This window comes from Pipistrellus hanaki (assembly GCF_964339955.1).
Source record: "Pipistrellus hanaki genome assembly, chromosome: 1".
Classification (NCBI taxonomy): domain Eukaryota; kingdom Metazoa; phylum Chordata; class Mammalia; order Chiroptera; family Vespertilionidae; genus Pipistrellus; species Pipistrellus hanaki.
The window spans coordinates 24,451,077-24,463,495 of NC_140503.1; the positions used below are offsets into that span (position 1 = coordinate 24,451,077).

The following is a 12,419-nucleotide window of genomic DNA, read 5'->3' on the forward strand; positions in this document are numbered from 1 at the left end:
ATTCCATCAGTGCTGACAGTGACAATTTTTCCTATTGTTGCACACCCCTCTGAAATTGCATTTCTTGACATCACAGTCAAAGCACATGTCTTGATGATAAGTGCAATTCATTTTAAAACAGTAACTTCCTGGCCAACAGGTTGCACCGTCTATTACATACGCAAGAGATAGCAGGTCTATTCCAAATTAGTAGTCGATTCCAAAGCATTTTTCTTGGTTAGCTAATAGCTGATGAAATGTAGTGTGCTCACCTCCACCACGTACTTGTTTGACATTACGACACTGCAAAGTTCCACAAAGAACATCATCTGACTCACATGTTTATATGTTTCTCCTCTTTTGTATAAGAGCTGCCCACATTTTCCATATCGGTCACCCCTTACATTCAAGATATCATAGCACACTTGCGGGGCATCTCTTACTTCATAGCCAAACAGGGCTTGACACTGCAAGTCACGGTCACTACAGTTTCCTCTCACACAAACGGATAATGGTGAACACGGGGTTCCATCCTGGATATAAAAGTCATCTGGACAAGTAGCCTTTTTCCCGTCACAGTATTCCAATAAGTCACAAATGCCACCCTTCTCTCTACAAATCCATCCAGGATTAGAATATTTACAGTTAACACAGCACTCTCCTGTACTGCATTGACTTCCAAGGGAGAGGGCACAATTGGTCTCACAACATTAATTTTCAGCATAGTCTTTCAAGGAGCCACAGTCACATTCTTCGTAACCATCTATGATCATGTTACCACAACGAGGCGCTACATAAGGAAAATTATTGTATGGAGCCATTGTGTAAGCCAAACATTCATCATAAACATGCATTCGATAGTGGATTGGTATATAAGAACAATTGCTGAACATATCCTTAAGACCTGGGTGAGGAGCCATGACACAGAAAGTTCTTCGAAAACATTTACAACCTGCTACATCATGGTTCACGTTAAGCATATGACCCAGTTAATGTGCAGCAACACTGGCACCTAAGAATAGATAATAATATGGTACATATACAAAATTACCCCCCAGTTGTTGTTGCATATTCCATCTTGGAAGCCAAAATGTGTTTTACCAGCGATTTTATGTCCTGTAAGAAGTATTATAGTATAATGAGAAATGAACTTATGCCATTCATAATATTTCCACAAACCTTAAATTTCCATAGCTCTACCTTCATTGTCATAAATTGTCACCTCAACTTGATTCCTATCCTCCCATATGAACAACACACGTATGTGCACAACCAGACGATGATGATGATGAATAATGCTCCTATGAATATTCATGCCCACATCTTAGGGGTAATTTCCTAGCACTGCAATGTCAGAAACATAGATTAGGTGTGAGTTTCACTCTCCAGGAAACCATGATTATACATCCTGTTTCTCCATTGGTGACATCTAGTTACATTTCCTTTCCATCACTCAGTCCAACTGCATTTGATTTTTATAAAGTGTGAATCTAATTCTCTCCTCCAAATTTTTCATCACCACTCCATTAGATATGTCTGATTAGGCTTGATCTTGTAAAATGAGTTAATAATTGTGCAGTGAAGTTTTAAGTCTCTCCTATGGGGCCACCATAAATACACAGGCGCTGCTCTCAGGGTTTCTGCAAACTTTGCCTCTTCAAATGCTGCATCTTCTTTTTCAATGGTACAGCGTTCATCCTCTGTTGATCTCACTTTCACACACAGTGAAATCACATGCTCACACTTGGTCAAAGCCTCCATTGCCTTGGTTTCATAAGTCGAGTCATCCACCTGCGGCATGCCTCGCAGATCCCCAAGCAAGTGTCCAGTGTGCCCATGGACCCCGGAACCTTCTCCAAGTAGCAAAATTAGAGCAGTAGGTAGTCCTCCTGCATGGCACCCTGGTTGTCATCGGTGATAACTGGAAAATGTCTGGGCAGCAAGTTCTTCTTGATCTTCATGTGAACCACATGTCTTTGGACACTGAAGTGAATCCTGTAGGAGAGCTGGTCTCAGACCCCACCTCCACCCAGCCTGTGGGACACCATCCTGGGAATTCACAATTTCAGAGGAAGTGAAATGCCATTTGGGTAGAGCATGGGAACAACTGACCTGGTATAGGAGTAGCCAGTGGAGGGGCAGCCAGAGAGGCCCTGTCAGGTGGGCCTTCGCCCAGGCAGGCCCCATCAGTGAGGGAACATGTGACCATAGAAAGTGAAGGGAAGACTAAAGCTGCAGTATCATCTTTTCCAGGAAGAGGACAGCAGAGCAAGGCTGGATGTTTGGCACCCCAAGAGCCAGAGTGAGGGGGGTAGCTATTATATAACAATGGTGCATTCTTTGGGGGAGGCTGTGCTCAGTGTTGTAGGGAGCCTGGGCTGAAAGGTCACCTGGTCTCTTAGAGAAGATGCAGGGAAAGGCTAAGTGGATTTGGGGGTAATTTTAAGACAGTTGGTGGCTTTTTTTCTCAAGCCTAGAACATAATAGGTTAACATGACATTAAAATGGAGAATGGTAAGGACAGTGGAAGTTTTTCCGTATAAAAATTTGGAGGATAGAATTAGATTCACACTTTATAAGCATCAAATGCAGCTGGACTGAGTGATGGAAAGGAAATGTAACTAGATGTAATGAATAGAAATACAGGATGTATAATCATGGTTTCCTGTAGAGTGAAACTCATACCTAGTCTATGTTTCTGAGATTGCAGTGCTAGGAAATTACCCCTAAGACGTGGGCATGAATATTCATAGGGGCATAATGTATGAATTTTCCCCATCAAATGTGAACAACCAGTACTCAACAGACCAATGGATAAACAAAAATGTATATTTGTTCCATGGAATATTCTCAGTAATTCAGAAGAGACTCCTGATATGTGTAAGAACATGGATTGAAAGATGAGACAGAGGGCCAGAGAACCAGGACACAGGGTTTATTAGAAGAGAAGACCCCTGCCGGGCTACCTTCCAAAGGGAGAAAGAGCACATGTGCAGGGCTGAAGGAGCCTTTCGAGAGGAGTTAAGGGAAGGGATGGGGATTAGGGTACTTGGCACACGCTGATTGGTGGATTTATATAAGGCACATGATTAGGGACTTAGGAATCAGGGGCTTAGGGTATTTGGCAGGTGCTGATTGCTGGTTTAATGTACAGTCCATATAAAGTGCCTGGTTAGGTATTCATGAATGTTTGGGCTGCAGGTAGAGTTCGCTTCATTCTGCGTCCATCAGTTGGGGGAAGGGAGGATCTATCATGGATGTGTCTCACAGATATGATAATGGTGTGATGATGGCAGAAAAACATGAGACCAAAGCAACTTAACATATGATATAAATTTTATGAGGTTCTAGAACATTCCAAAACCAGTTCTGGAAATAGAATTTAAATCAGTAGTTTCCTGACTTGGGAATGAAGGAGTGAACTTTCTAGTAATGGAAAACTTGTGGATCGTGACTGGAGTGTGCTGTATTAGTGTCCCTCTCAAATTCACACGTTGAAATTGTAAGTGTGTCTGGGTTTTGTGAAATGTGAGTAAGATTAAATTTAAAATTGTATCAGAAAAGAAGAAAAGACTAAAACATGCAGCAGTACTTGTCTCTATCATATCCCACTCAAATCACCAATGGGGCCCCTAAAAAAACTATACTGATTCTGAAGAATGACTGTAAAATACATCAAGCTCTACACAGCAGAATCTGTTATTGTAGCTGCTACGTCAGATGTTCTGTCATTGCTAGAGCAAACTAAGCTGGCCTCAAGTGCATGACATGCTCCCATGGATTTAGTCATAGTGCTAATTGCTGTTATGATCAGAAAAAGTGTATCATAAACGACCAGGCTCCATGTGGCAAGGATACATGTCATTATTAATAGCTTTGCCGGCAAAGGCCATATTCATCCACCCCTTTACTTTTGTCTTATAATTTTGCACTTTCTTGGTATGCCAACGCTCTAGATATAGGATTTAAAAATTTAAGGCTAACCCTGAGCCCTTCTGCCCTTGCTTTACCTGGGAAAAGTCCAGCTATAATGAATCTGTCTTGGATATCTGGCCCAATTAGAAATCACTTTTAAGGAATACACATGGTAGGCCTTCCCATGACACAGCCACCTTTTAGAAGTTATGGCATACATCCTGAATTTTCAATGCTATGTAGATGGGCAGACTAAACCCACCCTGTGATTAAAATCTTATTTCACCATTCTGGAGAGAGCATGATAACCAAAGACAAAACCGCACACTAAGTCATTATAGAAGAAATTAAACAGCCCCAGGGAAACAAAAGGTCCTTGAGGAATGTAAAATAAATTAGTGAGTAATGAACCAAAATGGAAAAAATGGGGGAGGTAGGCAGTGGGAAGGAGAGAGGGAAAATCTTGCTTGGTCCACAATTAACATGCTCTAGTCAACAGACTGCTGAAACTGAAACAGATTTGCTCCCCTCCTAGGAAGGGAGTCTGGTTTCAACAATTGCCCATGCATCTACAAGAGATAAACCTGTTAATCAGTGTTCGTCCAACCTTGATTTTGGACATCCAGTTGCAGCCCCCCCATCTGGTAGTAGTATAGCAAATAGGGACTCAGAACCATCAAGGATGAAGGTCCAAATCACTCAACCACATACCAGTAAGCCACCTGCAAGTGCTGGCCATTAGAGCTTTATATAAGGACTAATTGCTGTGTGACAGACTGATTCTCTCCTGCTGTATTCCTCCTTCACTGTTGGTTGGCTGCCCTCATCTGGATTCTGTATTTTTATAAAGAACTTGATCTGAAGCCTAAGGCGTCTAAATGGCACAAATAGAACACACTACTTATCAGACTCTGTCCTAGTGCACTGTGTCTGAAGTTTTTGCTCCTGTTTCCTTTGACCTAAATGTCTGTCTTTGTACACACATCAGACAATGAGTTCTGTTCTATAATTTATAGACAGGTTGTGATTAGTCAATTCCTTAGATTTTAATTGTGAGATACTATGACTTCAACAACCACATGCCTAAGTGATATAGTCTGCAAGGAAACAAAGCTTGATCAGGTGCATGTAATTGAGTAAGATCAAAACTCATGAGAAGGTTGTAAACATCTTGCCCACGCCCTTACTTTGTCTCCTAGCATCTGGTTATAAAATAAACACATGGCTTGTAGTCCATGGCGCTGTCACTAGCTCTCCATCAGAGAGGCTCTCTATTAAGGAAGACAGTGTCCCACTGAGCCCCCTCTCTCATTGTCTTGTTTGTATTTTCTCAATCCTTCATAGGCCCCACTCACTTTCACTCTTGGCTGTGCATATGTGACACAGGATACTATGACTTCAATAACCAGAGGCCTTATGAATTGCTGTATCAGCATCAATGGCTCTTTGAGTTTTTTGCAATAAAGATGCAAGGCTGAAGTCATTATATTTGCAACTAGTGGCCTGGTGCATGAAAGTCATGCATGGCATGAGTTAGGGAGGGGGCTTTGTGTCCCTCAGCCCAGCCTGCAATCTGGAACACCTTAAGGGATGTGTGACTGCACTCTCAAAGTTCAGGCCTGCTGGCTCCCAACCACTCGCCAACCTGCCTGCCCGATTGCCCCTAACCGCTTCTGCTTGCCTTCCTGATCATGCCCTAACTTCTCCCCTGCCAGCTTGATAAATGCCTAACTGCTCTCCTGCGGCCCAGCTGCCCCTAACTGCCTTCTCCTGCTGGTCTGGTCTCCCCTAACTGCTTTCCCCTGCAGGCCTGGTCTTATCTAACTTCTCACCCCTGCTACTGATCCCCCAGCCCAAATACCGTCCCATGCTGGCATGGTCCCCTCCAATGGCCCTCCTCTACTGGTCCAGTCATCCATATCTGCGCTCTCCTGCAGGGCTAATGGCCCATAACTGACCTCCCCTGCAGGACTGGGAACCACCCTCCTAATTGTCTTAACCTGCAGGTCTGATGACCCTAAATCAGGACCATTTCCCTGTAACTTTCCTCCCATACTAGCCTGCCCACCCTAATTTCCCTCCCAGTTTCGCCAGGTCAACCCAAACTTTGTTCCCCTGCTGGCCTCCTCACCCCCAATAGCCCTCCTTACCAGTCTGGTCCCCAGCAACAGCCCTATCATGTCTCCCTGATCTGCCTTCCCCTGCAGAAACCCTGAGAGCTGTGCCTGTGTAATGTGTCCCTTGAGTGCTGTCCTCTGCTGGCTTGATCACCCACAACTGATCTCCCAAGCAGGCTTGTGTCCCCCACCTCCTGTTTATTCCTGGTCACCCCCAACGGCCCTCTCCTGCTGGCCAACTGTGGCAGCCATCTTGTGACCACGTGGGGGCTGCCATCTTTGACCACATGAAGGTGACCATCTTGTGTGTTGGAGTGATGTTCAATTTGCATATTACATCTTTCGTATATAGGATAACCCTGTTTAGCACAATCAAAGAATAATAATGACAATTAGGAAAATGTCAGAGTTAGCATAGAATGTGCTTCAAACCTGCTAGCATTTCTTAGATGTTTTCTTTGAGCATGATTTAACCTTAGAAATACATATCTATAATTTCTACATGTATTTGTGGATCTTGAAAACATACAATTCTAAGACTTCATGAAGGATCAAAAACAGAGCAAGTGGTAGCAGTACTGTTGATATCACGGGCCTATGATCCATAAGTTTTTTTTATCTTCCCAGTTTTTCTAAAGAGCAATTTCTCATATGCTTACATTACACTTACAATAAAGTCAACAAATAACAGAAATTTAGTACATAACTAGTTAATGGAAAACTGTTATAAAAAACGTGCACACTACTGTACACAAGGTTTTCTTCAGGCGTATCTATAAGACATAAGGACCAATATCTTACTTAAGTACAGGTCCTCTTGCTAGTGAATCTCAGTACCTACTATCATCTAAAGGAATATTAACAATATGGCCACATATGATGTGTTAAATGAGTTGAAACATACTGGGCCTTTTGAAATCTTCAAGTCATTTTATTTCAAGATGACAACCTTGGTATAGCTATAGAATGATGTCATTATCAGAGTGAGTATTAACCATTTCACCCAGTAAGTACAATGTGTTTTTACCGATTGGGTAGGTTCCAGTTAGAATTTGGGTAGGTTCCAGTTAGAATTTAGGAAAGTTGTGGGGATTCTGTTTCTGTACCAGTTTCTTCATCTTCATCTTCATCCTTTCCTGAACCTAAGTATGAAATGCAGCCAATAATGAATGCACACATTAAAAGGGCTGAACGAATCATTACTAGAACTGGAGCCTCTTTTACATTCACATCTATTTTGCCGCGAGTAGATGGTTCTCTGTCAGGTGGAGGGCCGCTGTCTATACTGCCACCTGGTCCTCGGATGTCACACAGGGGTGGATTCCATCCGTGCTGACAGTGACAATTTTTCCTATTGTTGCACACTCCTCTGAAATTGCATTTCTTGACATCACAGTCAAAGGCCATGTCTCGATGAAAAGTGCAATTCTTGTTAAAACAGTAACTTCCTGGCCCACAGGTTGCACCATCTATTACATACCCAAGTGGTGGCAGGTCTATGCCAAAGTGGTAATCGAATCCAAAGCATTGTTCTTGCTTGGCTAATAGCTGACGTAATGTAGTGTGCTCACCTCCACCCGGTACTTCTTTGACATCACGACAGTGCAAAATTCCACAAAGAACATCCTTTGACTCACATGGTTTATGTCTTTCTCCCCCTTTATAAAAGTACTGACCACAGTTTCCAAATCGGTCACCCCTTACATTCAAGGTATCATAGCACACTTGCGGGGCATCTCTTACTTGGTAGCCAAACAGGGCCTGACACTGCATGTCACGGTCACTACAGTTTCCTCTCACACAAACGGATAATGGTGAACACGGGGTTCCATCCTGGATATAAAAGTCATCTGGACAAGTAGCCTTTTTCCCATCACAGTATTCTAATAGGTCACAAATGCCACCCTTCTCTCTACAAATCCTTCCAGGATGAGCATATTTACAGTTAACACAGCACTCTCCTGTACTGCATTGACTTCCAAGGGAGAGGGCACAATTGGTCTCACAACATTTATTTTCAGCACAGTCTTTCAAGGAGCCACAGTCACATTCTTCGGAACCATCTATGATCTTGTTGCCACAACGAGGCGCTACATAAGGAAAATTATTGTATGGTGCCATTGTGTAAGCCAAACATTCATCATAAACTTGCATTCGATAGTGGATTGGGGTATAAGAACAATTGCTGAACATATCGTTAAGACCTGGGTGAGGAGCCATGACACAGAAAGTTCTTCGAAAACATTTACAACCAGCTTCATCATGTTTCATGTTAAACATATGACCCAGGGTATGTGCAGCGACACTGGCACCGAAGAATAGATGAAAATATGGTACATATACAAACATTGTCCCCCAATAGGGGTTGCACATTCCACATATAAAGGCATAATATGTTCTACCACCAATTTTATGTCCTGTAAGAAGTATTGAAGTATCATGATGAATGGTAGGATAAATTTTATAAAATGTATATTTACTGAAGTCTTCAAGAATTATACCTGCACTATTCTGAGATGTTATGTCAAATAGATCTTCATTCTCCCATATGAACATGGCCCGTAAGTGGACAACCAGACGATGATGATAATAAATGCTGTGTAATATGCTGTTCATCATCACTACTCTCTCAATTATATCTGTCTTATTGGGCCTGATCCTGATTAATGAGTTACTAACTGTGTAGTGAAGTTTTAAATCTCTCCTATGGGGCCACCATAAATACACAGGTGCTGCTCTCGGGGTTTCTGCAAACTTTGCCTCTTCAAATGCTAGATCTGCATCTTCTTTTTGAATCGTACAACGTTCGTCCTCTGTTGATGGTTCTTTTACAAGCAGAGAAATCACATGCTCAAACTTGGTCGAAGCCTCCATAGGCTTGATTTCATAAGTCGAGTCATCCACCTGCAGCATGCCTCGCAGACCCCCATAGCAAGTGTCCAGTGTGCCCATGGACCCAGGAACCTCCTCCAAGTAGCAAAAGTAGTAGCAGTCTCGAGGGATAAAGGGGTATTCCTCCTGCATGGCACCTTAGTCATTATCCGTGATAACTGGAAAATGTCTTGGCAGGAAGTCCTTCTTCACCTTCATGTGAACCACATGTCTTCGGCCACTGAAGTGAATCCTGTAGGAGAGCTGGTCTCGGACCCCAGCTCCACCTAGCCTGTGGGACACCTTCCTGGGAATCACAATTTCAGAGGAAGTGAAACGCCATCCTGGTAGGGCATGGGAATAACTGACCTGAGACAGGAGTAGCCAGAGGAGGGGCAGCCAGAGAGGCCCTGTCAGGTGGGCCTTGGCCCAGGCAGACGCCATGAACCAGGGAACCTGTGACCATAGAAAGTTCAGGCAAGACTAAAGCTGCAGTAGCATCTTTTCCAGCAGGAGGACAGCAGAGATAGGTTGGATGTTTGGTAACCCCAGAGCCTGGGAGGTGGAGGGGATAGCTATTACATAACAATGGTGCATTCTTTGGGGGAGGCTGTGCTTAGTTATGTAGGGAGCCTGGGCTGAAAGGTCCCCTGGTCTCTTAGAGAGGACTCAGGGGAAGGCTAAGTGGATTTGGGGGTAATTTAAAGACACTTGTTGGCTTTTTCCTCAAGCCTAGAACATAATAGGTCAACATGACATTAAAATGGAGAATGGTAAGGAGAGTGAAAGCTTCTCTGTATAAGAATTTTGAGGAGAGAATTAGATTCTCTCACAGTTTATAAAAATCAAATGCAGATGGACTGAGTGTTGGAAAGAAAGTGTAAGTAGATGTCACCAATAGAGAAACCGGGGTCTATAATCATAGTTTCTTGTAGAGTGAAACTCACATTGCTCTATGTCTCAAGATTGTACTGCTAGGAAATTACCACTAAGATGTGGGTATGAATATTCATAGGGGCATTATTCATGAATTTATCCCATCAAATGGAAACAACTACTACTCAACAGACCAATGGATAAACAAAAGGGTATATTTGTCCCATAGAATATTCTCAGCAAATTAGAAGAGACTCCTGGTACTTGTAAGAACATGGCTGTGTCGCACAGATATGATGATGATGATGATAGAAAGACATGAGACCAAGTCAACATAATATATGAATTAAATTTTATAATGTTCTAGAATCCGCCAAAGCCAGTTCTAGCAATAGAATTTAAATCAGTAGTTTCCTGAATTTGGAATGGAGGAGTGGAGAGAACTTTACAGTGATGGAAAATTTGTGTATCTTGACTGGGAAGTGCTGTAGATTAATTATTTGTGTCCCAAATTCATATGTTGATATTGTAAGTGTACCTGGGTTTTGTGAAATGTGAGTAAAATTTAAAATTGTATCAGAAAAAAAAAATCTAAAACATCCAGCAGTGGTTTTCTCTATCAGAACCCACTCAAATCACCAATTGGGCCCCTACAAAAACCTAACTGATTCTGAAGAATGACTGTAAATTACATCAAGCTCTACACAGCAGAATCTCTTATTGTAGCTGCTGCATCAGATGTGCTGTCATTGCTAGAGCAAACTAAGGTGGCCTCAAGTGCAAGACATGCAACCATGTATTTAGTCAAATTTCTAATTTCTATTATGATCAGAAAAAGAGTATCATAACCAGACTCCATGTGGCAAGGATAAATGTCCTTATAGCTTTGCCAGCAAGTGCTATATTCACCCCCACCACTTGTCTTTGTCTTATAATTTTGCACTTTCTTGGTATGCCAAAGCCCTAAATATAGGATTTAAAAAATTTTCAGGCTGCCCTTGAGCATTTCTGCCCTTGCTTTAATTGGGGAAAGTCCAGCTGCAATGAATCTGTTTCAGATATATCTGGATCTAATTAGAAATCACTTTTAAAGAAAACACATATCAAATAAAAAACAAACCGGTTAAAAAAAAAAAAGAATACGCATGGGACAAGATGGCTACTGAACAGACAGACTTGTTCTGACCCTGGTCCCAGAACAGATAAAACAGCATCTTAGTTGCTCGGGGAATGTTGATTGGCAGCTAAGGTGCAGCAGAACTCTCAACGAAGGTAAGGAAGGGCCTGCTGGACAGGATTTCTTGACCAAGCGGCCAGCACTGTGGCAGCGGCGACCTCTCCCGGAGGTATGGGCTCAGAGGGAGGGCTGCTCCATCTTACCAGTATTCGGGGATCTTCTCTGAGGCCTGGAAAACCCACAGCAGAGGAGACCATCGAGCAGCTGTGATGCCCCAATCGGAGCAAACACATGGATTCAAGGGAGTTCTTCAATCACCCATGGAAAGGTCAGAGTTTTCGGGGATAGCGTGAGGGTTCTGGGTCCTGATGGCAGCTGCGGAGCTCCCGCGAGGCCCCGCCTTCACTGTAGCCGTGGATTGCCCGTGCCAAGCTGCGCCCAAAGAAGGCCTCAGCGAGAATCCTGCCCGGCGACACCCAGTGCTGGGTTTGGCGTAATCTTCCCCAGAAGCTGGACTTTTTTAAAACGCCAGGGGACACGGGACAGATTGTTAAGAATCGTGGCTGTCCCACCAAGAGCAGAACATCTGGACACCTTGGCGCCTAATCCCCTTTACCCCATTACTCCTGAATACTAGGGAAGGACTGCCCAGTTGGGCATATCCGGGGAAATTGCAGGGGGAAATTGCCTTCTTGAAAACAAGGGATCGGAGCCAGAAAAGATAGTTTGGGAGCCAGTTGGCACTCTACCAGCTAGAGCCATAGAGAAAAAAGGCCAGAGCACCCAAAAAGACTGGGAGGCCAAACCGGAAACACTGCCACCTAGGGGCTGAATTACAAACTGCCTTTTTTTTTTTTTTTTACTTATAATTAATAAAAAATAAATGGACACAAATAACTAAGATATAGCCTACTTAAAATTAAGGACTACCTTACAAAGCTGAGGTGCAGTGGAATGCTAGGAACTGCAAGACTGTCTGGTCTGAGAATCAGGCATGCCAAATACAATAACAGAGGAAGTGAATGAACACTACTCGACATTTTTATGCTAATTTTATTATTCTTTATTTTATTTTCATTTTTTACATCTTTTAATTAAGAAATGAATTTTTTTCTTTTTTCCTTACTTGATTTTACCTTTTCAATTATTACATTTTTCAATCTCTATCATCACTATTACTACTGCTATTTTGCAATGTTGGTTTCTTTTTTTTTTTTTTTTTCCTCTCCAGTACCATTTTATTTTTTCTTTATTTTACATTGGGAGTAACCTTCATTCTATTTTAATCTCTACTATAGCATCATTCAACCCTATCTCAACTCGACATTTACACCATCACTCTCTTACTAAACTTTACCCTTTTAGTCTCCTGTTTATACTATCCCTTTCCGGCTTTAATTTTTCCTCTATTCTTTCTGTATACCCCCTGCTAAAGCTCTTACTATACTTATAGACCTAAGTTCCAACCCCTGATCCAAGTGTAT

General features: G+C 42.5%; 1 protein-coding gene and 1 pseudogene across 2 annotated transcripts; both read right to left on the reverse strand.

Annotated features, from left to right (window-relative positions):
• Positions 1-221: 221 nt before the first annotated feature.
• On the reverse strand, positions 222-6,074 carry LOC311613533 (disintegrin and metalloproteinase domain-containing protein 30-like; annotated as a pseudogene). The gene is made up of 3 exons: positions 6,045-6,074; positions 1,633-1,832; positions 222-1,129 (listed from the first exon to the last, which is right to left on the reverse strand). The product of its transcript is annotated as a disintegrin and metalloproteinase domain-containing protein 30-like (transcript).
• Positions 6,075-7,085: 1,011 nt separating this feature from the next.
• LOC311620234 (disintegrin and metalloproteinase domain-containing protein 20-like) lies at positions 7,086-9,895 on the reverse strand (the record flags this gene model as incomplete). Its single annotated transcript, XM_084879496.1, is given in 6 exon segments — positions 7,086-9,041; positions 9,045-9,357; positions 9,359-9,382; positions 9,384-9,450; positions 9,453-9,480; positions 9,869-9,895. Coding segments are annotated over 6 exon segments (2,415 nt in total).
• Between the last annotated feature and the right edge of the window lie 2,524 nt (positions 9,896-12,419).